Source organism: Budorcas taxicolor, chromosome 1 (assembly GCF_023091745.1).
Source record: "Budorcas taxicolor isolate Tak-1 chromosome 1, Takin1.1, whole genome shotgun sequence".
NCBI classification, from domain to species: Eukaryota; Metazoa; Chordata; class Mammalia; order Artiodactyla; family Bovidae; genus Budorcas; species Budorcas taxicolor.
The window spans coordinates 22,693,808-22,715,307 of record NC_068910.1 but is presented as its reverse complement, the minus strand read 5'-3'; the positions used below and the strand labels follow the sequence as shown (position 1 = coordinate 22,715,307).

The 21,500-nt window shown below is 40.6% G+C and overlaps 1 protein-coding gene across 1 annotated transcript; it reads right to left on the bottom strand.

The window, feature by feature from the left end:
* Positions 1 to 558: 558 nt before the first annotated feature.
* SNTN (sentan, cilia apical structure protein) lies at positions 559 to 14,323 on the bottom strand. The gene is made up of 4 exons (XM_052639778.1): positions 14,214 to 14,323; positions 12,717 to 12,751; positions 4,821 to 4,960; positions 559 to 717 (listed from the first exon to the last, which is right to left on the bottom strand). The coding sequence occupies exons 1-4, from the start codon at positions 14,321 to 14,323 to the stop codon at positions 559 to 561; spliced, it is 444 nt and encodes a 147-aa protein (XP_052495738.1).
* Positions 14,324 to 21,500: the final 7,177 nt, after the last annotated feature.

Below are 21,500 nucleotides of genomic sequence, written 5' to 3'. Positions count from 1 at the left end.
TACTGTGTTTGCTGGTGCTATTTTTATACAGTGAAGTAACAGCCTTGCAGGAGAATAAACAATTTAATAATAAAATATTCAACTTCTTAAAAAAAAAAAAGAAATTGATTGATAAAATGTTCACAGTCTGTCTCCTCTGCTGAGACTCTGGCAGGCATGTCTGAGGGCAGAGATTGGCTGATTCATTACTTTGTCCTTAGGAATACCATCAAGTAGAAGCTCAATACACATTGTTTGATGAATGAATGAGTGAGGGGCTCAGTGACTATAAGGGAAGTGCTCTAAGACACTGACACAGCAAAAGCAATGCAATATTTGGTGGTATCAAACCTATTATATTCTAAAGCATCAGAGATTATATCATGTTATTTAAACATTCCTGAAGAGTGTGCATAAATTTCTGTAGTGACAATGGGTCTGAATATTCGCAATCAGACCCACCCTAGGCAACCCCAGGTGCATGATCAGTACCTTCAATTGATCAAAAATAAAATGAAAAAATTTTAAATCATTTAACATTGTATTTTGCCATTAATTTGCCTATTTATTTAAAGCTGATTATTGTGTAATTTTTACACTCCATATATTTTGGAGCAAATCTGACGTTATAGTGATGCTTAACAGTAAGACCATGAAATCCTCAAAATCCAGCTTATTTTCTGTGTGTTCGTCAAGTTCAGAAAGGAGGTCTTTGTACCTTGCTTTGGTTTCTTGTCCCTGTAAGAATGAAAAGTAAAAAGTCTAATTCATTGTGCTGCCCTGGTTTTATAGATAATAAGCAATAGTAAACATGTTATTAACAACATGTCAAGTTGCTACCAGCACTACTAGTCAAGCAATGTGTTAAATCTTTTCATGGGTTATCTGAGTGCTCACAGTGACCTTATTGAATACATATTATTTTCCCACCCTACAATGGAAGGCCAGAGACTCAGTGAGAATAAATAATTTGCCCCAAATGTCCCTGGTGGCTCAGATGGTAATAGAATGTGCCTGCAACACAGGAGACCTAGGTTCAATCCCTGTGGCAGGAAGATCCCCTGGAGAAGTGAATGGCTATCCACTACAGTATTCTTGCCCGGAGAAACTCATGGATGAACAGCCTGGCAGGCTACAGTCCATGGGGTCATGAAGAGTCAGGCATGACTGAGCAACTACCACCACATCATCACAGACAGCTATGAGCGTGGAAGCGGGATTCACTGCATTGGCTACCTGATTCTGGCTGGAGTCCTCACTCAACTGCTAAGCTATACCACCTCTCTACAAATACAGTTACTGTTATGCTTTCTGATTTTCAAATTACAATCCCTTTGTCATTGGAGGTATCCACTATGTGAGCTACTGAGTTTGATTATCCAGAAAAATGAAGTAAAATATGCTAAAAGAAAGTATGTGCTTTGAAAGATTGTTCAGCACTTAGCTTGATCATAAATCAAACCAAAGTTCATCAAACCTCAGAAACAGACTGAAGGAAAACCTGTGAAAAGCACATAAATGGAGAAACTTTTCAGTTCCAAGCACAGCTTGTGAAATATCTTCCCAAGTGGCATAAAAAAACATTAAGGTCATTTGATTCACTGCATTTAGTTTAATCCCAAACCCTCACTCATGTGCTGGCTGTAAAAAAGCTCATTGCAGCAATGACTAAGGCACTTCAGGAGTGACGATACATTCCTCGCACAGGCTTAAGACCTTCATGTTTTCTAGGCTGCTCCTCAAGAGGCGACACTTACCAGTGAAGGTGGAAGGACCTATGTCTGCCTCCCTCAGGTCAGAGATGGCTGGAGGTCTATCTCCTCTCTTTTTGCTGTGCATTTTAAAAGCACGGAGCTGATGGAGGTCCAGTCTTTTGGGCCTGCCCTGCCATCTTGCTTTTGTATCTTCTTAGCAGTGCATCTAGGTGCTCAGTTTTATTATCTGTGACTGACTCAGGGGGATAAATAAGATCCCCCAAATTACGTTTAGGCTTATGAGGAAGGACATGTTCCTTTCAGACCCCGGACTCAGCCAGAAGGTCCAGGTCATATTCCCAGAGAACCCTGCGTGAGGATTTAGAAGGAAGCCCAGTTGGTTACGGAGACTCTTACACTCACTGTACCGCCTTCAGCACTCTCACAGGGCAGAGCAGGGAAGGTGGACCAAGACAGCATTCTGCCATGACACTACGTGTCTGGTAGTGGGACCACGCAGTGAGACCACTGAGACTGAGGGCAGTAGGGCTGAGCAATCCCCCCAGGTCCCTGAAATATGTCTCTACTCTCTTCCGGAGGAGAGGGCGGGATTGCCCTGTGATCTGGCTTAGTCTGCTGCTAGAGAGCCCAGAATCGGCTGCCTTTCCTGGGTTTAGTCTACACCCAGCGGCACGAGGCTGAGATCTTTCCTGGCAACTTTGGTTTTAATTCTTTTCCTCTGACGTTCTCAGATAGTGGATCACATCAGGATGAGACTCATCCACTAGGTCCTCATTCTCACACTTGTCAAAAGCTCACTGAGGACTTGCCAAGTACATGCAGTGTTCTTTTTCTCGCTGAGATTTGTCTCTTTTTTTTGGCCTCTGATGCAAACTGATGATATAGGATTTGCTCTCCCACCCTCTCTGTAAAGATTCCCCAGAATTTTGGATCTCTTGTCAAATCTTATCTGATGTTCCTGGCTGAAAAAAAAAATAGCTTTAAAAAAAATTATTGCAAAAACAATATGTGTTTAATATTGGACATACAGAAAAAAAAAACCCAGAAGAATGTAAAAATAACCCTTTACCCTATTACCTAAAGATAGCTAACTATTATTAACATTTCTTTTCAGTCATTTTTCTTTGTCTCATACGGTAGTCTCTGTCTCTCTCTTTCACACACACATGTGCACAAGCTCTTTTTTTACTTTATTGCGGAACAATGACAAATATAACCGTATGTATTTAAAGTGTACAATGTGATGATTTGATACATATGCATTGCAGAATGATTACCAAGATCAAGATAATTAACACATCCATCACCTCGCACAGAATTAATGTGTGTGGTGACAATGCTTATGACTTACCCTCAGAGACTCTTAAGTATGCAGTACCTTGTTACTAACCAGTTATCATGCTGTGGCTTAGAGCTTCAGAACTTATTCTTCTTATAGCTGGAAATGTGTACCCTTTGACCTAAATCACCCCTTTCCCCCAGCTCCTGGCAACCACCATTATATTCAATGTTTCTATGAAACAGGCTTTTAAAAAATTCACTTATTTGTGGAATAAAAAAACAAAAAACACTTCACACATGCTCTTTGGAAATAATCCTGGGAAGCTGTGCCTTTGACCCAGACTCCCCAGTGGATGGCACCGTATGTAACTGTAGTACACTAAAACCATACACATATTTATATTTTAAAGGAACTATAATATTTCTCCTTTATGTATTTCAGAATACACATAGAACCTGAGAGATTGTTTCCTTTTAAGTTTTTTCTCTCTCTGTCTACCATTAAATGCTGGTGGTTTAGGTTCAGCATGAAGCCCTCTTTTCTTCTTACCTATTGTCCCAAGGCTACTATTTTCTGAAGTTTGAACATGTACTACTGGTAGAATGTAACGTGATTTTAGATGATGTGAGAATAAATATTAGATAGGAATGTACAGTCAACTATGTTTTTTACTGTCTTCCATTTCCACTCACTGAATTTACATTTAGAATAGTGATCAAGTTTCTTTATAAAATAACTTTAAGTAGAGTGTTAACTTTAAAAGTTCTAAGTAAATTTTAATACAGGCTATAGGCAGATACAGGAAAAACACTGAAGATAGGGGACTTTCCTGGTGGTCCAGTGTCTAAGACTTCACACTCACAATGCAGGGGGCCTGGATTCAATCTCTGGTCAGGAAACTAGATCCCACATGCTGCTACTAAGACCTGGTGCAGCCAAATAAATAAAGAAATACTTTTTTTAAAAAAAGTACTGAAGATAGTATCAGGTGACTGAGGTTTGAGAAAGATGCTTCTAGATCATTTAGGTCCCTCCCTCTGGTCACTCGCTTAATACAGATCTCTATTCTGACCATTCTGCTCGCATATCCTATTGCTGTCTGAGTTTATCAACTTTGAAGTTTCAAGGACGCCTTAAGCTGGACACAAACTGACAGAACTCATCACCTGCCCCCACCTCCCACCCCACCTCCAATCTGATTCTTCTCCAGTCTTTCTCTTCTCTGAAAATGGATCCACCATCCATTTCTTCCCACAGTCAGAACTGACATATCATTATTCGCTCCCTCCTGTTCTTCAGCCCTCACAGCAGATCCTGTTCATTCCACCTTCCAAAGGCCCCTTATACTTGCCACCTTAGCCCAAACCAACATCTTCTTGTGTTTGCATTCCTTTGCCACAGTTCCTCTCTTCTTTGCCTCACTCCTCGCCCTCTTGGAGTCTCATCTCCTACTGCAGCTGGTGTAATTTCTTCCTCGGGAATTAAGAAACCATCTCTGGCTTCCTCCTGCCCACAGGCTATGCCTCTGTAAGACACGACTTCTCACCACCTGCCCGGCTCCCTCCCTCATTGCTCTTACTTCTCTCTCGCTTTTCACTAGCACTTACTGGACCTCAGATGTCTTTGACATACTTTACATCAGATTCCCTACTTGGAATGCCACCACTCCCCACCGGCCCTCACCCCTAGATCACTCTTAATCTCATTTTCAGATCACAACTATACCTTAATTTTCCAGGAGCTCTTTTTTGACCACTAAGCCCAAAATGGTCCCTCTGTTTTACTCTTTCAGGCCAGCTGTTATGGTGTGGCTCACATTTCTTGGTGCTTGTTAATTGTCTTACCTCTGTGAAAGTCTTAAACTGCGTTTGCAGCAGATTTTTGGCAGTAGCTTTTCCGAGTTTACCATCAGGGTCAGAAGAGTTTCTGAAAACCAGAGCAGCGGTGGCAATGGCTTTTTCCAGATCTGAGCCCTTGCGTAGAGCTGTGAGAGAAGAAATGTACAACCGTGTAGCCTAGGTTAGAAATGACCCTCCCAACCATCAGGCTCCTCCTTCCAGGGGAACCTGGGGAACAGCGCTGGAAGGTGTGTGTCATGTAATCCTGACCTTTGGCTTTTTGCCACCTATCTGAGGGTGGGATGCATCCAGTGTTTGATCCTGGACTTTTAAACAATGGAAAACCAACGTCCCTTTAGTAGAAAATAAAATCAGTAGAATCAGGATGAGATTTAGCCCCTGCTTGCCATATGCACTTGGGAAAACACCTGACCTCTCTAAGCCTTGCTTTTCTGATGTGTAATTTCATTTAGTTAGTCAACAGATATTTACAGAGCATCTACTCTGTGCCTGGCTCAGTCCCTGGCATTAAGACACTTCACTGAGTAAGACAAAGTCCTTCTCTCGTGGAGTTTATATTCTGCGTCAGAGCATCACACAGGACAGCGTGGTAAAGGAGAATGACATCCCGGACAAGTCCGCTGATTTCACAATAGATAAGGGATCTCTTTGAATCACAGCCTCAGTCACAGTGATCTTCCCAGCTGGTTTCGCTGGTTTAAAGTGTGGTGCTAATTCAGTCCTTTCCAGTGGGGAACACACAATGACACCTGAGAACTACAGGTTCAGTGAAGAAAACCCTTAGCCTCTCTGTTCCCTCAGCCCTCAGTACATCCTCTCTATTACAGAACTTCTCCCACTTTATACTTACTACATGTTTGACCATCTTTCTCTCAAACTGAAATGCAAGCTCCGTGAGGCCACAGATCATATTTTTTTTAAATCACTATACTCCCAGTGACCAGCAAAAATGCCTAGCTATGAAGTTGTTGTTCAGTCGCTAAGTCATGTTTGACTCCTTGTAATCCCATGGACTGCAGCACGCCAGGCTTATCTCTCAGAGTTTGCTCAAACTCCATTGCATTGGTGATGCCATCCAACAATCTCATCCTCTGTTGCCCCCTCCTCCTCCTGCCTTCAATCTTTCCTAGCATCACTGTCTTTTCCAATGGGTCGGCTCTTTGCATCAGGTGGCCAAAGTATTGGAGCTTCAGCTTCAGCATCAGTTCAGTTGTTCAGTCATGTCCGACTATTTGCAACCCCATGAACTGGAGCACACCAGGCCTCCCTGGTCATCACCAGCTCCTGGAGTTTACTCAAACTCGTGTCCATAGAATCGGTGATGCCATCCAACCATCTCATCCTCTGTCATTCCCTTCTCCTCCTGCCCTCAATCTTTCCCAGCATCAGGGTCTTTTCAAATAAGTCAGTTCTTCGAATCAGGTGGCCAAAGTATTGGAGTTTCAGCTTCAGCATCAGTCCTTCCAATTAATATTCACGACTGATATTCTTTAGGATTGACTGGTTTGATCTCATTACAGTCCAAGGGACTCTCAGGAGTCTTGGTGCCATTAAATGCTGTTGAATGAATGAACAGGAAGAAAAGAAGAGAAAAACAAAATCCAATAGCTTTCTGCCCAGGTAATGTGCAACAATCGTGGATTCAAAGAAAGATGATCAGTCTGAGCACTGACTTCTGTATGGAGCACTCACTGTGTTCCTGGTAATTCCTGAGCTGCTCAGACACAATCAGAAGTGGCCTCTGCCCTCATTGATCTCATAATCTAGTGGGATAAGAAACAGTAATCAAGAGGATATAGATGCATACACATGGGTTTTATATATATATATATATAGATAGATAGATAATTGTTTCTCTGTATACACACATATGGTGCACATTTACAGCACATGATGTATGAGGCAAAGAAGGTATAAAGATGGAAAAAAAAACCCAGAAAATTACAGAGTGGGTCTGGGAGAAAAAGTACTGATATTTATAGGTGGTCTTGGAGGCATCTCTAGGTAGATTATTATTTAAGCTAAGACCAATATGAGAGGAAGGACCTGTCAGTAAAGGGTGGAATGGATCAGCCTGAGATAAGGGTGGTGTTCAGAGTCCAGGCTCAGGAGCGCCATATGTGAAGGCTCAGGTCAGGAGTATGGCACACTGGAGGAGCTGAAAGGACAGCTGTGACTGGAGTCTAGAAGCTGAAAGTGTTTGTTTAGAAAAGTGGGTAGGGGCTAGACCATGCCGAACTCCCAGGTGATGGAAAGTAGTCAGGATTTTCTTCAATGGTTAAAGAGAAGGCATTGAAAATTTTAGGTTTTTTTTTTTTTTTCAATTAAAGTTAAATGGAAGGACAACAGTTAAGAGGAATGGGTGAAGGGAAAGCGTGTGTGGACTTTCTCAGTTTTTACTATATCTCTGAACAGAACTCAGACCAAATGGTGAGGCTATAATTTCTGTCCATAAACATCTGCCAAAACATTCTAATCAAGGTATTGGCCTCCACTGCAGAATATCTTGGATGTTTACAGTTTTTGGCTATTATAAATAAAGCTTGTAAGAACATTTGTATGCAAGTTACTATATAGACATGATTTCTATTTCCTTGGAAAAAATGCCCAAGAATACAATTGCTGGGTTATACGATAGGCCCCTTTCTTGTTTTTAAGAAACCATAAACTGTTTTCCATAGTGGCTATATCATTTTACAGGCCCATGGGCTTCCCTGGTGGCTCAGACGGTAAAGAATCCACCTGCAGTGTGGGAGACCTGGGCTTGATGCCTGGGTTGGGAAGATCCCCTGGAGAATCCCCATATAGTCCATGTGGTCACAAAGAGTCAAACAAAACTGAGCGACTAGGCACACACACAGCAATGTATGAGAGATCCAGCTTTCCTTTATGTTTGCCAGCATTCAGGGTTGTCACTATTTATTATTTTAGCCATGCTGATATGTGCATAGTGACATCTCACTGTGGTTTTAAATTGTATTTCCTAATGGCTAATGATGCCGAACGTCTTTTCATGTGCTTATTTGCCATCTGTATGTCTTCCTCAGTGAAACATTTATCGGTTCAGATTTGTTCATGGATTTTGCTCACTTTCAAACTGAATTAAAAACTTTTTTTGAGGTTTGAGAGTTTTAAATTTTTCAGGATACAAATCTTTTTTAGGATATGTGATAGGCAAATATTTTCTCCCTGTCTTTATATTGTGTTTTTATTCTCCAATGGAGTCTTTTGTGAAGGAGAAGTTTTTTTTTAATTTTTATCAAGACAAATTTATCAATTTTTCCTCTTATGAAAGATTTTACCCTAGGTATAATTAAACATGGTATAATTTTGTGTTCTACATTTAAATCCATGATTCATGTTCAGTTAATTTGTGTGTAAGATATGAGACTTGGGTAGCGGTCTATTTTTTGTAACCTGTGGGTGACCAATTGTTTCAGTACCAACTCTTAAAAACTCTGTCCTTACTTTGTTGAATTATTTTTGCATTTTGATCAACAATCAGTTGAGCATATTAGCGTGAGTCAATTTCTAGGTCCCTTATTCTGTTTCACTTAACTATGTATTTATTCCTCCGGCAGCTTCATACTATTTTGATTCCTGTAGCTATCTTGTAAGCCTTGACACTGAAGATTCCTCCCACTGTCTTCTTTTCCAAAATTATTTTGGCTATTTTAGGGCTTTCTCTTTTCCACATAAAGTTTAGAATAAGCTTATCTGTTTTCAAAAAAACCTGAATATTGTGGTATTTCATTGAACTTAAGAGAGCAACTTGGGGAGAACTGATGTCTTCCTGAGGTTGACGCTTCCAACCCATGAACACAGTATGTCCTTCCATTCATTATACCATTTTATAGATGAAGACAGGATCTGATCTTGCTGAGGACACAGCACTAAGTGACAGGGCTTAGATCTGATTTCATGTTGAAAACATAAGCCTCATGGAGACAGGGATGTTTTTGCCTGTGGAATCTTCAGCACTTAGAGAAGTACCTAGCATCCAGGAATTGCTTCACAAATATCTATTCAATAAATGTCTGTGGAATCTGTATCCTCAGCCTCTTCGGCCTTGATTTCCTCTTTGGCTTCTGATCCTCAGTCTCATTTTGACCTGTGGCTTCTGTCTGCTCATCCAGTGGCTGGCCCCTCATCTAGCCTACTATTCCAGCCTCAGAAAGTTCTCTGTCTTTGGGCTCTACGTTGAGCTCGTTCTCCTCTCCTCCTTATTCACCTCTTCCCTTCACTTCTGCCACATTTTGAAACATGTATTTAAAACTCAGATTGCCCTCAGTTACCCAAGATTTTCCTACTCGTCAAAATACAAAGGAGATGGCATATTTCTTGTAGCTCATGTCTGTCTTTCTTCAGCAGAGGTATATGTGTTTGAGTGGGTGGGGAGCTGTACGATGGTAACCTTGAATTTGAGTGGCTAAAAAATGAACTTTGTGTATAAATAGTCCTGTTTTAAACAAACAAATTGTTTAGAGGAAACATCTGAATTCCTTAAGAGGTAAATATCCCTTCTGTAATTTTTGCCAGTTGAGGTTTTTATTAATAACTCGTAATAACTAGAGAGGGCTTTAATATGAGCTGTTCTACTGGGTCTGAGACTTCTCAGGGGACACAATAACCTCTTCCTCTCCTGAATGTGCCCTTCTGGCAGGGAGTGGGTGAATTTCCAAGCTGTGAGTGAGCTTGAAAATCATGACGGGCACTTTTCTTGTTTACTATGTGCCAGATGCCTTTTTAACATAATCTTATTTAATGCTTTGTAAAGCCAGAAAGGTAGGTGCTATTTGTGTCTCAATTTTGCATATTGGACACTGATACATGCAGAGGTTAAGAATCTAAGGTCACACTGCTCAGGAGTGGCAGGGGCAAGATTTCAAAGTCTGTCTGCCTTCAAAGGCCACAGAAAGATCTGCAAGTTTGGAATCAGTCCTTCCAAGAGCGTCGCCACAGAGGCTGTGGAAACCAGACGCCCCCCAATCCTCTGATGAAGTCCAGTTCTCCCGCATTTGAGAGGGAGACTCCATCTGGACTAGCCCACTTCTTTCCCTTCTCCTCCATTCTCGTAAACACAGCATGGATTTCACCCTAACTGCAAAATAACATATGCTCGTGGTAAAAACAGAACAAGAAAAACATTAAAAATAAAAGATAACAAGGAGCTCCGGTTATCCTCCCGATACTGGTGATACTTTGCGAGGCGTTCTGGTTTCCTGTTTTTATGGTTGAGTTCTTTCCTTAGTAATACTCAGCATGTTGCTTCCTGATTCCCATCCTGTCTGCCTCATGGAGTTGTGAGTGAATATGTGAAAGCATATTGTGAAGGGTGAAGTGCTATTAAAAATGCAAAGGCTCGATGTTTGCTTTTTGGCGTCTTTTATCAGCTCTTGCCTTTGGAGTGGAGGTGGTGGAAAGGGTGTTAAACCAGGCACTCATGCCCATCTCTCCTGTTAGTTTCTATCTCACTTTTTACCCTTTAATGATACTAATCTGTCTGTAGTTTCTTATAACCCTATCTTCTCAACAAGTTCTTATTGCCAGGCTCTGTCCTAGTTCTGGGGAGAGAGGAGTAAGTAATACTAAGAGAACAACCCTGGAGTTTGAGTTCTGAAGGACAATAGTAATGAATGACTATGAATTCCATGCTCTATATGCCAGCCACTCCTTTATGGGACACATATGATTCGAGTCATTTACATCTGTCCATCCTCTCAGGTGGTCCCAGTATCATCTCTGCTTTATACATGAGGAAACTGAAGCACAGAGAGGTTAAGCAGCTTGCTCCAGGTCACACAGCAGTCTGGCCCCTCACCATGATGCATACAGTCTTTAGACATTGTTTTTCAGGCAGTGTATTCTCAAACCCTGGAATTGGGCTACATGCCCCTCCTTTGTGCTCTACTTCCCTAAACATTAACTTGTCTGAACACTCACATTGAAACACTCTGTTTATTGGTCTCAATTTCCTTCTACATCAGTGTTGTCCAAAAGAAATAAAATACAAGCCCCAATTATAATTAAAAATTTTCTAAGTAGCTGCATTAGAAACATTACAATAAAACAGATAAAATTAGTTTTAAAATATATTATTTAACCCAATATGTCAAAATATAACTTCAGCCTGTGATCAACATGAACAAAGTATTCAGATGTTACTTTTTTTTTCCTACTAAGTCTCTTACATCTGATATGTATTTTACACTTATAGCACATTTCTATTCAAACTAATTGCATTTCAAGTGTTCCATATCCAGGTGGCTAGTGCGTATCATATTAGACAGTGCAGCTTTAGAGTATGTGTTCCCTAAGGGCAATCATTGCATCTTATTTATCTTTGCATTCATTCCCAGGCCCTAGCATGTTGTAGGCCTTAACATATGTGTGCTGGACTGAACTGACTTGAACCTGAGAACCATCCCTGCCTCTTTTGCCTCAGCTGCCCTAGAATGTGGAACCCTAAACATGAAATATTTCATTTAGTGAGTACCTAGTATTTTAGTGTAGTAGAAACACAACTCTCATTTCTATAAGGGATCAGAATGACCTTAGTTTAGAACTCCTATTATTATTTTGCAAAAGAGCTACAGGAGAAAAGTGGCTTGTTCAAGTTTGCATCAGTTGTATATGGCAGAACTAAAAACTGATCTCTGCTCTCTTCTTGCCAGATCAATAGTTTTCCCAATACTCCAGCACTTCTCAAATTTTCGACTCTAGATCTACTTTGGATGCTAGAGGCAAATATGTATTCAACCGTCATTCCATCTACCTCCCCCAAAAGGTCAAAGGCATAAGTAGCAGAAGAGAAAATGTGGCTTGGTCCTGACTTCTATTCCATGACTTAGCCCTGTCTTATTTCACCGAATAAAACTTAAAATTACCAATGAATAAAACAAATTCTGGCAAGATGAACCCTATTTATCCTGTGTTTTCTTAAGGCATGAGAATAAATGTGACCCAATGGTCTAATACAAGGAGTCTGATACTAGGAATGATGTATGTGTATATGTGTGTGTGTGTGTGAGTGTGTGTTGGAGGGCAGTGTGGACGATAGAATTATGATCCCCCCTCAACCTCCCAGAGGGGGTTGTTATGTGAGAAATGTCATGTATATTCATCATGTCATAGACATGATATTTTGTTACTGACAATGATCAACAAGTGCCTGAAGTTCTGAAACAGAAATCATGGATAACTTGTGCTACAATGGTGTAAAAACAATATTTTTGTCAAGAGGAAGATTTATTTAAATAAAAATATTAAGTGTCTCCTTTGGAAAAATAGACCAACCATCTAAGAGGGAAAATAACTACAATATAGTGGGATCCAGCTGTACTTGTTATTCTGTAAACAAGCCACATGTTTTGGGATAAGATAATGATCCAAGTATATGAGTGCATCTTTTCTTTCATTGTTATTTCCATTGTTCTCTGTAAAGATAGTTTACCTATAAAGTGAAAGTCTAAAGGCAAATGTTTACACCTCAGGAGTTTGGCACACTCTATTTTGCTCAATCAACAGAGGCAGTTGGGGACTGACTTTGTCCTGAGTACCACTGAACATTCATGCATCAGATGCTGATGGTCTTGCTCTGGACACGCTGCAGATGCCACCTATGGAGGGCCATCTGGCCACGTGGGATGAACACTAAATTAGCAGTCAGGGATCCATGCACCTATTATAGCTCAGCCTTTAAATTTGGGTGAGTTAATTCCTGTCACCGGACCTCAGTTCCCAAAGGTTTAAAAAGGACATTATAAATGTTTGATGCTTTATATGCAAGTTTGCTTATACCACTGCCCTATTATTTTTAACTCTTGGCATGCTCTCCTGGTAGAGAAGCAACACATACATCTCCATCACCCCAGGCCTTACCTTTTATTGAAGCCAGCTGTTTGGATATTGAAATGCTGCCAACAAAACAAAAGAAACATAATGTTTCAGGGAGTTTGGGTATTGATATCAGCATCAACAGTAAGGTAATACAATGATTTAAAGATTATTTTCAGCAAATTTGCACTGAGTGTTCTGATGGAGCACCTGCCTGTCTTTCAAAATCCTTTCTCCCCGTCACACGGTTAAGAAGTACTTAGCAATGGCTGGCCTATGTAGCCTAGTATTTCGTGTAGTCTTGTAGGTATGTGGGCAAATGCCCTCTAATGGAAAAAGAGAACGGACCACCTTCTATTCAGGCTCTTCTGTGCCCTTTCCTGTTTCTAGCCAATTAACACAGAAATTATCAGGAGCACCTTGGAAGCCTCATTTTGAAGCCACATCAGCCTGGGGCCCTACATGGTGGCATGGAGTAAAACTGCCACAGACTTGGAATCCCTACTCTGAACTGTCACATGAAAAAGAAAAAAATATAACTTCTTTTCTGTGAAACTTCAGGGTTTGAAAGGAATTTGGCACTAAGTAGTCAAGAGACTGTGACCCTTGGGGACTCAATTTTCTGACTTATAAAGTTCGGAAGCTGGACTTTAATATCTTGGAATTTTTATGGTCTTCTCTATGAGATACTCTTCTTTTTTTTATAATTTATTTTACTGCGGAGAATTTTTAAAGTCTTTATTGAATTGGTTATAATATCATTTCTATTTTATGTTTTGGTTTTTTGGGCCACAAGACTTGTGGGATCTTAGTCCCCAGACCACAGGTCGAACTGGCACCCCCTGCATTGAAAGGCAAAGTCTCAACCACTGGGTCGCCAGAGAAGACCCTCCAAGATTTTCTACTCTTGGTTTTCTAAAAACTGCACCATCGTTATCCCCTTCGTAAGATATGTGACCTTCACTCTACGTATACTTTGTACAACATACACTTGCAATATGGCTCGTGTTATTATGATTATTTTTTTTGGTCAAGATCTCCTCCATAAGTCTGTGAGGCCCTTGAAAATAAGAGTTCTGCAGATTCTCCATATCTTCTACCCTTGGCCCTGTGGAATACTTGGCACCTATTAAGTGTTCAAAAATTTTTTCAACTAAAGTAGGTTCCCTAAAGGGAATTACATAAGGAAGATATTTTTTCATTTATTAGCCATAATTCTATACACTTGAATGATCTGAAATCATTTCCTTCTCTCATGGATACTTGAAACAATATGTCATACAGCAAAATCATTACCAGTTTTGATTTATGAATGTTTTTCAAGAGGCAATCAAAGACATTTGTGTTAACTTTATCACCTTTTCAGTTTGCAATCAACGCTGCAAATTTGTTCTCTTTAATTTTCCAACTCAATTTACAGATGTATTGAAGTGGGTAATAAGCACCACGCTTGCACGATCTTGGCTACCAGGTCATGGACATAACTCTTTGGAAATATACCTGCAAGCCTAAGTGAAACTCAATAAAGGAGAGTCAACTGACCTTTTGGGCATGTTCTTAGGTGCTAAAGTAGATGTTGGGGCTGCAGGAGGATTGGGCTCCCCTTCCAAGTGGAGTGCTTGGTCCTGAGTACTGTGCACGCAGCCACACATACTCTGGTCTCCTGTTGTGTGTTGGCCCTTCCTAAGCAACAGTTGCTTGCCCAGTGTTGCCAGTTTCATTCACTCCATGACAACTAAACAGTGGCTCCTGTAGGAGAGCTGTATTTTATTGTTTATTTGTAGGCAGACATTAAACCATGCATGCAGTCAACAAATATTTGAGTACTTGCAGTGGGCCAGCCACCCTGCAAGGTCCTGGGGACCCAATAATGAGGAAATTCAGACATGGATCTTGATCTCAGGGAGCTTAATGGGAAAGACTGACATTAACCAGGTAACCCACAAGAAGTTCCACATATGACAATAATGTGCATCTGGGATTCTATGAGATTGGCCTCAGTCAGGGAAGTCAGGGAGGCGGCCCTGGGGAGTTGATGGTTGATGCCAAGTAGGAGTGAGGAGGAGGACATGGTAACCCACTCCGGTATTTTGGCCTGGAGAATCCCCATAGACAGAGGAGCCTGGCAGGCTACAGTCCATGGGGTAGCAAACAGTTGGACACGACCGAGTGACTAAACACAGAACAAGTAGGAGTGAAGTAGGTGAAAGGGCAGGGGATCCACGCGTAGACAGACAGGGGAGCCTGTGCTAAACCCACTGGCAGGAATGATGGCGGTTATCAGGAAGGACTGAACAAATGCCACAGTGGCTGTACCAAAGAAGCTGACGGGGAGAGAGGCTCCAGGTAAGGGTGAAGAGAAGGCATGGTTGCTAGTTTACACAGGAAGTGACGGGTTACAGTAGGGAATTTTCACCTTATGTCAAGAGACTAGGAAACCCTTTGTGAGCTTTAAGCGAAGAAGCTGATAAATTTAGATTTACATTTTGGACACATCATCCTGGCTTCATTGTGCATAATGGTGTAGAGAAATGAACAGAGTCAATTCAGGAAGCTCAGTAGGGAGCCTATTTCATTTGTGTTAGCTTAGAGCTCCTTTTGCAAAAGCTGGGGGATGTCAACTCAGTCAAATGAGTCTGGGTCAGGGAAGACATGACCAGCAACTACTGAGATCACTGGTAAGTTGATGGGTGAGAGGAGTTAGATCTCAAAAGAGGCTAAGAATAGTCATCCTTACGGCTTCCACTTGGCTCCAGGGACGCTGCGTCACTAGTCACTGCTCCACCATATGGCCATGCCACTCACTCACTGCCTGTTTGTCTTTACGGTTTTCTTTCTCTCTTGTTCCTCTACCTCTTGACTAATTTCCTTAGCATTTTTCAGTTAAAGAGCGGAGGGAGAGAGAGTTTGATTGGCCTCCCTGATTACTGTTGCCCATGCCAGTCAGAGTTTTAATGCCAGCCTGCGCCACTGGTTGCCAGTTAATCTACGCAATTAGCTCCCTTGGTCTAGGTGATGACCCCACGCCAGCTTCACTGCCCACATTAAAACAGACAGCTGGTTTCCTCAGCAGAGAGCTCTGAGAAGGTTTCTGAAAATCTGGATTTGTAGCAAACACGCGGGAAGATTCTGATATGGACGGTATTGGAGAACTGCTGGCGGTGGTTTAAAAAGAGTCTCTAGAACAGTTTGAATTCCGACTCTGCCACTTACTAGCTGTGTTACCTGGGATAAGATCTTTCAGGTGGCTAAGTCTATCTTCTCATTTGTAAAATAATACTTGCCTTCTGGATAGAGCAGTGTCTGATACATGAGGAACAATCCATAAATAATAGTCACAGAGAAGATGACATGAAGATGATGAGTCAGCAGGGTCCTGGCAGGACCAGAGACACCCACGAAGGGATGACTTGGTTAGGAAGATAAACATGCGTATCGAGGCACCCAGAGACTAGAAACAACGGGAGGCTGACCACCCTTATCTCACAGGGGCAAAGAAAGGAACACAGGATGATGGAGCCAAGGGGCTGGATTCCTGGAGCAGGGGCCACTGGACAGAATGCTTGGTTGAAGGGAGGCAGCCATGGCTGCAAGTCAGGCAAACCAGGGAGAGAACAGGGAAGAAATACCCCCCACCCCGCTCATTCCACTCTCTCATCTCCAGCCTGTGTCTCCCAGTGACCAAACCAAACCAATCAGAAAACTAGTAGAAGGGAAGCCTGGGAGATGCAGTCTGAGGAATTAGCCTCCTGGGAGCAGAGAAGGGCAGAGACTGGAATAGGAGGGAAGGGCAAATGAATGGGCAAGAAGCATGATGACAGTGACCGTGACAATGGTGCTGATGGAGGCAAGATACTGGGAATCAGGCTTATTGATAACTTTCTTCTCAGGACTGAATCAAACTTAGGAGTCTCAAAACAAAACAAAACATAGCAGTATCTACAGACAGTTCAGCTGATAAGACATCTTCTTTCCTTGACTAGAATCTCACAATATCATGGAGCATTTAGGCTATTTGCACATAGTGTCAAAGCATCTGGAGAAAAAAAAAAAACATTTATAAAACATCCCACGGCCAGTCGGACCCTTTGACAGACAAGGATGGCATTTGAGTGTGTTGAAGTAGGTACAGCTCGAGGAAAGGAAAAGTGCAGCTGGTAAGCAGGAGTTTGACAACTGACTCCATGCGGACTTAATGAGCAGGGCGCCAGACCACCTGCCTGATGGCTGTGGCCACGGGACTCAGCAGCTGAGTCAGCAGAAGATTAGCACTTTATAAATGGTGCTGATGTTTGGTAAACTGCCTGAGCGAGAAAAAAAGTAATCAACAGGAGAGTGTTTTTTTTTTTTTTAAACCAAGTTTGCGCTCACACTTTGTTCCATTCTCCTGTTCCTTATTGAGCCCCAGTTAAATAGAGAGTCATAGAAGTCAGGTTCTAAGACATTTGCCTTGGATGGTTCAGCTTATGGTCTTTCCAGGGGCTCACTTCTTCACTGGTAGCTCTGGAAGTCCAGCAACTCCAGGGATTACATTCTGTGGAGTTTCAGAACCTCTTGGAACACGCACATTTTTTATGCAGGTGTGCATTTTCCTGGCTGAACGGGCTGCTAAAGTCCCTGCTTCTCATAACCACTGTAACAGTCATGACAATAAGCAAATGCCCCAGGGTGGTCATTGCTGTTGCCATTTTGAAAAGAACCCAAAGCCTCACTCCAAGAAGAGCAGTGTGTGGGACTTTAATTTCTCACTCAGTTAATGTGACTGTTAAAATTTGTGTAGTGAGTAACTGGTATTGCCTTAAGTGTGTGATAAATATATTTTTTATCCTCAATAACCATTAGAAATAGGAACTGTCATCATTTATAAGCGACAGAATTGAAGCTTAGAGGGGTTAAATGACTTGTCCAAATTCCTCTGGTTAATAAATGGATGGGCCTACATTCAAACTTAAGGCAGGAGGGTTTCAATCTTGATGTTCTTTTTATTATATCATGTTGCCTCTCACTGTATTATTTCATCATTAATGTTAGAGCTGCAGATCTTGTTTCCTGAGCTGACACCCAACTCTCTATAAATCCTATAAGACATCTCACCAGAATTTTCTAGCACATGTTAGCTTCTTTCTCTCTGGATCCCCAAAGCTCAGTTTACCTCTATTCAAATGTCTCTAACAGTCTTTGTAATTAGTTGATGTCTCTCCTCCTCACTAAATTGTAAACAAATGTAATAACAGTACAATAGAACAATAATAGTAATAAATAACATTGATTAAAAACCTTGTAAATGCCAGACATTGTGCTATGCACTTCCCATGCATCTCTTAGAACGCTCTTTGGCAGATTATGGCTTGCATTGTGCTATGCCTTACATGGATGAGGAGATCAGGGCTTGCTGAGAGCACACAGCTAATAAGAGCTGGGTTCAAGCACACGTCTTTCTAACTCCCCAAGAATCATGCTCCCCACCACTCTTCCCTGGACAGGGACTATGTCTTAATTATCTTTGTATCTACCTCTCAGGGTCTAGTATCATGTTCAGGAAATGTTTATGAAATTGGACATCTCTTGATGACTGTGTGACCCAGAATCTGGAATGTGATGTCTGCTGGGGAAAGCTGGCAGATGGGGAAAGCTGGTGTCTGGTACTGGGAGGTCCACAGCGTCCCCTGCTCCCTCCTTGCTTCATTCTCAGGAACCTGAGAATCAAATGAAATCCCCAAGAAGAGGGTGTCAAGCCCACTGAAAGAAGAAATGACAGAGTGTGTTTTGCACTTAGGCAAATTAGGCCCTTAAAAATGATTCATCAGTGTATATCACAATTTGTCCAACTGATGAGTATCTGGGTTGTTTCCAATCTTGGACCATTATGAATAAAGCTGCCATAAACATTTTTATGAGTATTTTTATGCACATACACACTCATGCCTCCAAGTATATGAGTGGAATTCCTAGTTATAGGGTAGATTATGTTTAATTTTCTTAGAAACTACCCAATACTTTTCCAAAGAAATTGTTTCATTTTACACTTCCACCACCAAGAGTTTTGTTTTTTCTACATCCTTAACAACACCTGGCATAGCCAGTCTTTTAAAAATTCATTTCTTTTGCAACTTTCAATTTGCATTTCCTTGATGACTAATAATACTGAGTGCTTACTGGCTACTGGGTTTTCTTCTTTGGAATACTACTCACTAATAAAAAGAGAACAAACTAGAAATATGCATAAGAACCACATACTGAACAAAGAAGCCAGACACAAAAAGAACATATATGCTGTAGGATTCCATTTGTATGAAGCTCAAGAACAAGAAAAACAAATCCATGGTGACAGAAGTTAAAATATATGCGTGGGGGAGTGGGAGGCACAAACTAATGGCAGTAAGACAGGCTCAAGGATGTACTGTACAACAGGGGGAATATAGCCAAGATTTTGTAATAACTATAAACGTAAAGTGGTCTTTAAAAATTATACAAACTTAATTATAATAATAATTATTATAATATAATTACTATAATAACAATGATTAATTATAATTATATAAAAATTTAAAATAGATAACTGTTTATTTTTTTTGATGTTCAAGCTGGATTTATTTATTTATTTATTTATTATTATTTTTTTTAATTTTTATTTTTACTTTATTTTACTTTACAATACTGTATTGGTTTTGCCATACATTGACATGAATCCACCATGGGTGTACATTTAACACATAAAATAGTGGCTATCCTCTGAAAGGGACAGTGATTGTGAAATAGCTTGAGGGGACTTTCAGGGATAATGAAAATATTTAATATCTTGATCTAGGAGGAAGTCACCTGGGTGTATACATAAACAAAATTCTACTCTAATAAAGTTCATTAAAATGCTTGGTAAATGAGTTATTCGAGAAAGATGAAGTTCAGGAGACTTGGATTGCCTCTGTTTGCAGCCATTATCGAGACAGGCATTGATGGTGCTCTTTATTCACACACCACTGCATTCCCCCCAGCTAAGGGAACATTGGCATTGAGTGCTGGTGCTCAGCTCTTACCTTCAAGCACTGTCACTTCTCCCACTAGGCAAGAATACTCTCACTCTTAAGAACTTACTCCTTCAACTAAATGCGTCATCAATTCTGTTAGTAAAGATGCTGCTTTCCTTTTCAATAGCGGGGGAACTTGATGGGAATAATTTAGTTTACTGAGTTCTTCTTCAATTTTGTTGTCACAAACACTGTTAAATAATCTACAGAGTTAGGCCCCAGGCACTGGGATAACAGATATTGATTTTTTTTCGAGGCCTAATCCAATTCTGTTATTCTATAGCTAGCTCTGTTCTTTTTTCTGCAGTAAAAGGAGACCAGCAACTTACTTTCTTTCCTGCTGAGACAGTGTGTTATGTAACCAGGCAATAGCAATCTAACTTTGAGATGGAAAAATCATTGCAGCCTTTGACACCCTCCTTTTCCTTGGTTGAATTTGCCAAGCTGGTACAAAAAAACTGAGAGACCTACTTCTATAGCCAGATCTTCTTTTGTTAGCCATAATTATAGACAAGAAACACAAGGTGGTTCTGCTATAAATTGTATATTCCATCTCTGTACTCTATCATTTAATGAGTCTTTACTATGTTGTTGATATGGTGCAAGGTACATTTTTATTTATTTTAAAATTTAATCTATCTCACTTATTTCTTTAAAAAATGTTACTGCAGTATAGCGGCTCTACAATGTTGTGCTAGTTTTTGATGTACAGCAAAGTGAATTAGGTGTGTATACATATATCCCCTCTTTTTTGGATTTCCTTCCCATTTAGTCACCACAGAGCACTGAGTAGAGTCCCCTGTGCTCTGCAGTAGGTTCTCATTAGTTATCTATGGAGGTATGTTTTTATTTTATAAAATTATGGTAAAATGCACTAACATAAAATTCACCATGTTAATCATTTACAACGTATAGTTTAGTGGCATTAAGTGTATTTACATTCTTATGCAACCATCACCACCATCCATCTCCAGAACTCTTTTCATCTTGCAACATGAAACTCTCTCCCTTGAGCAATAACTGCCCACTTCCCCTTTCCCTCACTATAAGTATATACCACCTTTCGTTTACCCATCCACCCACCAGTGGATGCTTGAGGGGCTTCTCCCTTTTGGCTCTTGTGAATAATGCTGCTTTGAATATGGTGTACAAATACATGCCTGAATCCTCATTTTCAAATGTTTAGGGATTTATAACCAGGAGGGAAATTGCTGGGGCATATGGTAATTCCATGTTCAATTCTTTGAGAAGCCACCAAACTCTTTCTGAGGAAATACCAAACTGTTTTTCATGACAGCTGCACCATTTTACATTTTTACCAACAGTGCACAAGCGTTTCTATTCTCCACATCATTGCCAATACTTTCTTTTCTCCTCCCTCCCCACTTTTTTTTTTTGATAGTAGTCATTTTAATGAAGTTTATCTCATTGTGGTTTTAGTTTGCATTTCCTTAAGTACGTGATGTTAAACACCTTTTCATGTGTCTACTGGGCATTTGCATATTTTCTTAGAAGTAATTATTCTAGTTCTTTGCTTAATTTTAAGTCGGGTGGTTGTCTTTCTCTCTCTCTCTTTTTTTTTTTTTGCATTGTAGGAGTTCTTTATATATCCTAGGAAAGCTGTGTATATGCTCAATATAATCTTCATAATAATATGGAATAGAAGTGTCATTAACTTACCTTTATAACTAAGCACCGTGCAATACACACAGAAAAATTAACTTACAATTCATTCCCCAAATATTTACTGAGCCCTTCTGTTCATCTGTGGAGAAGGCAATGGCACCCCACTCCAATACTCTTG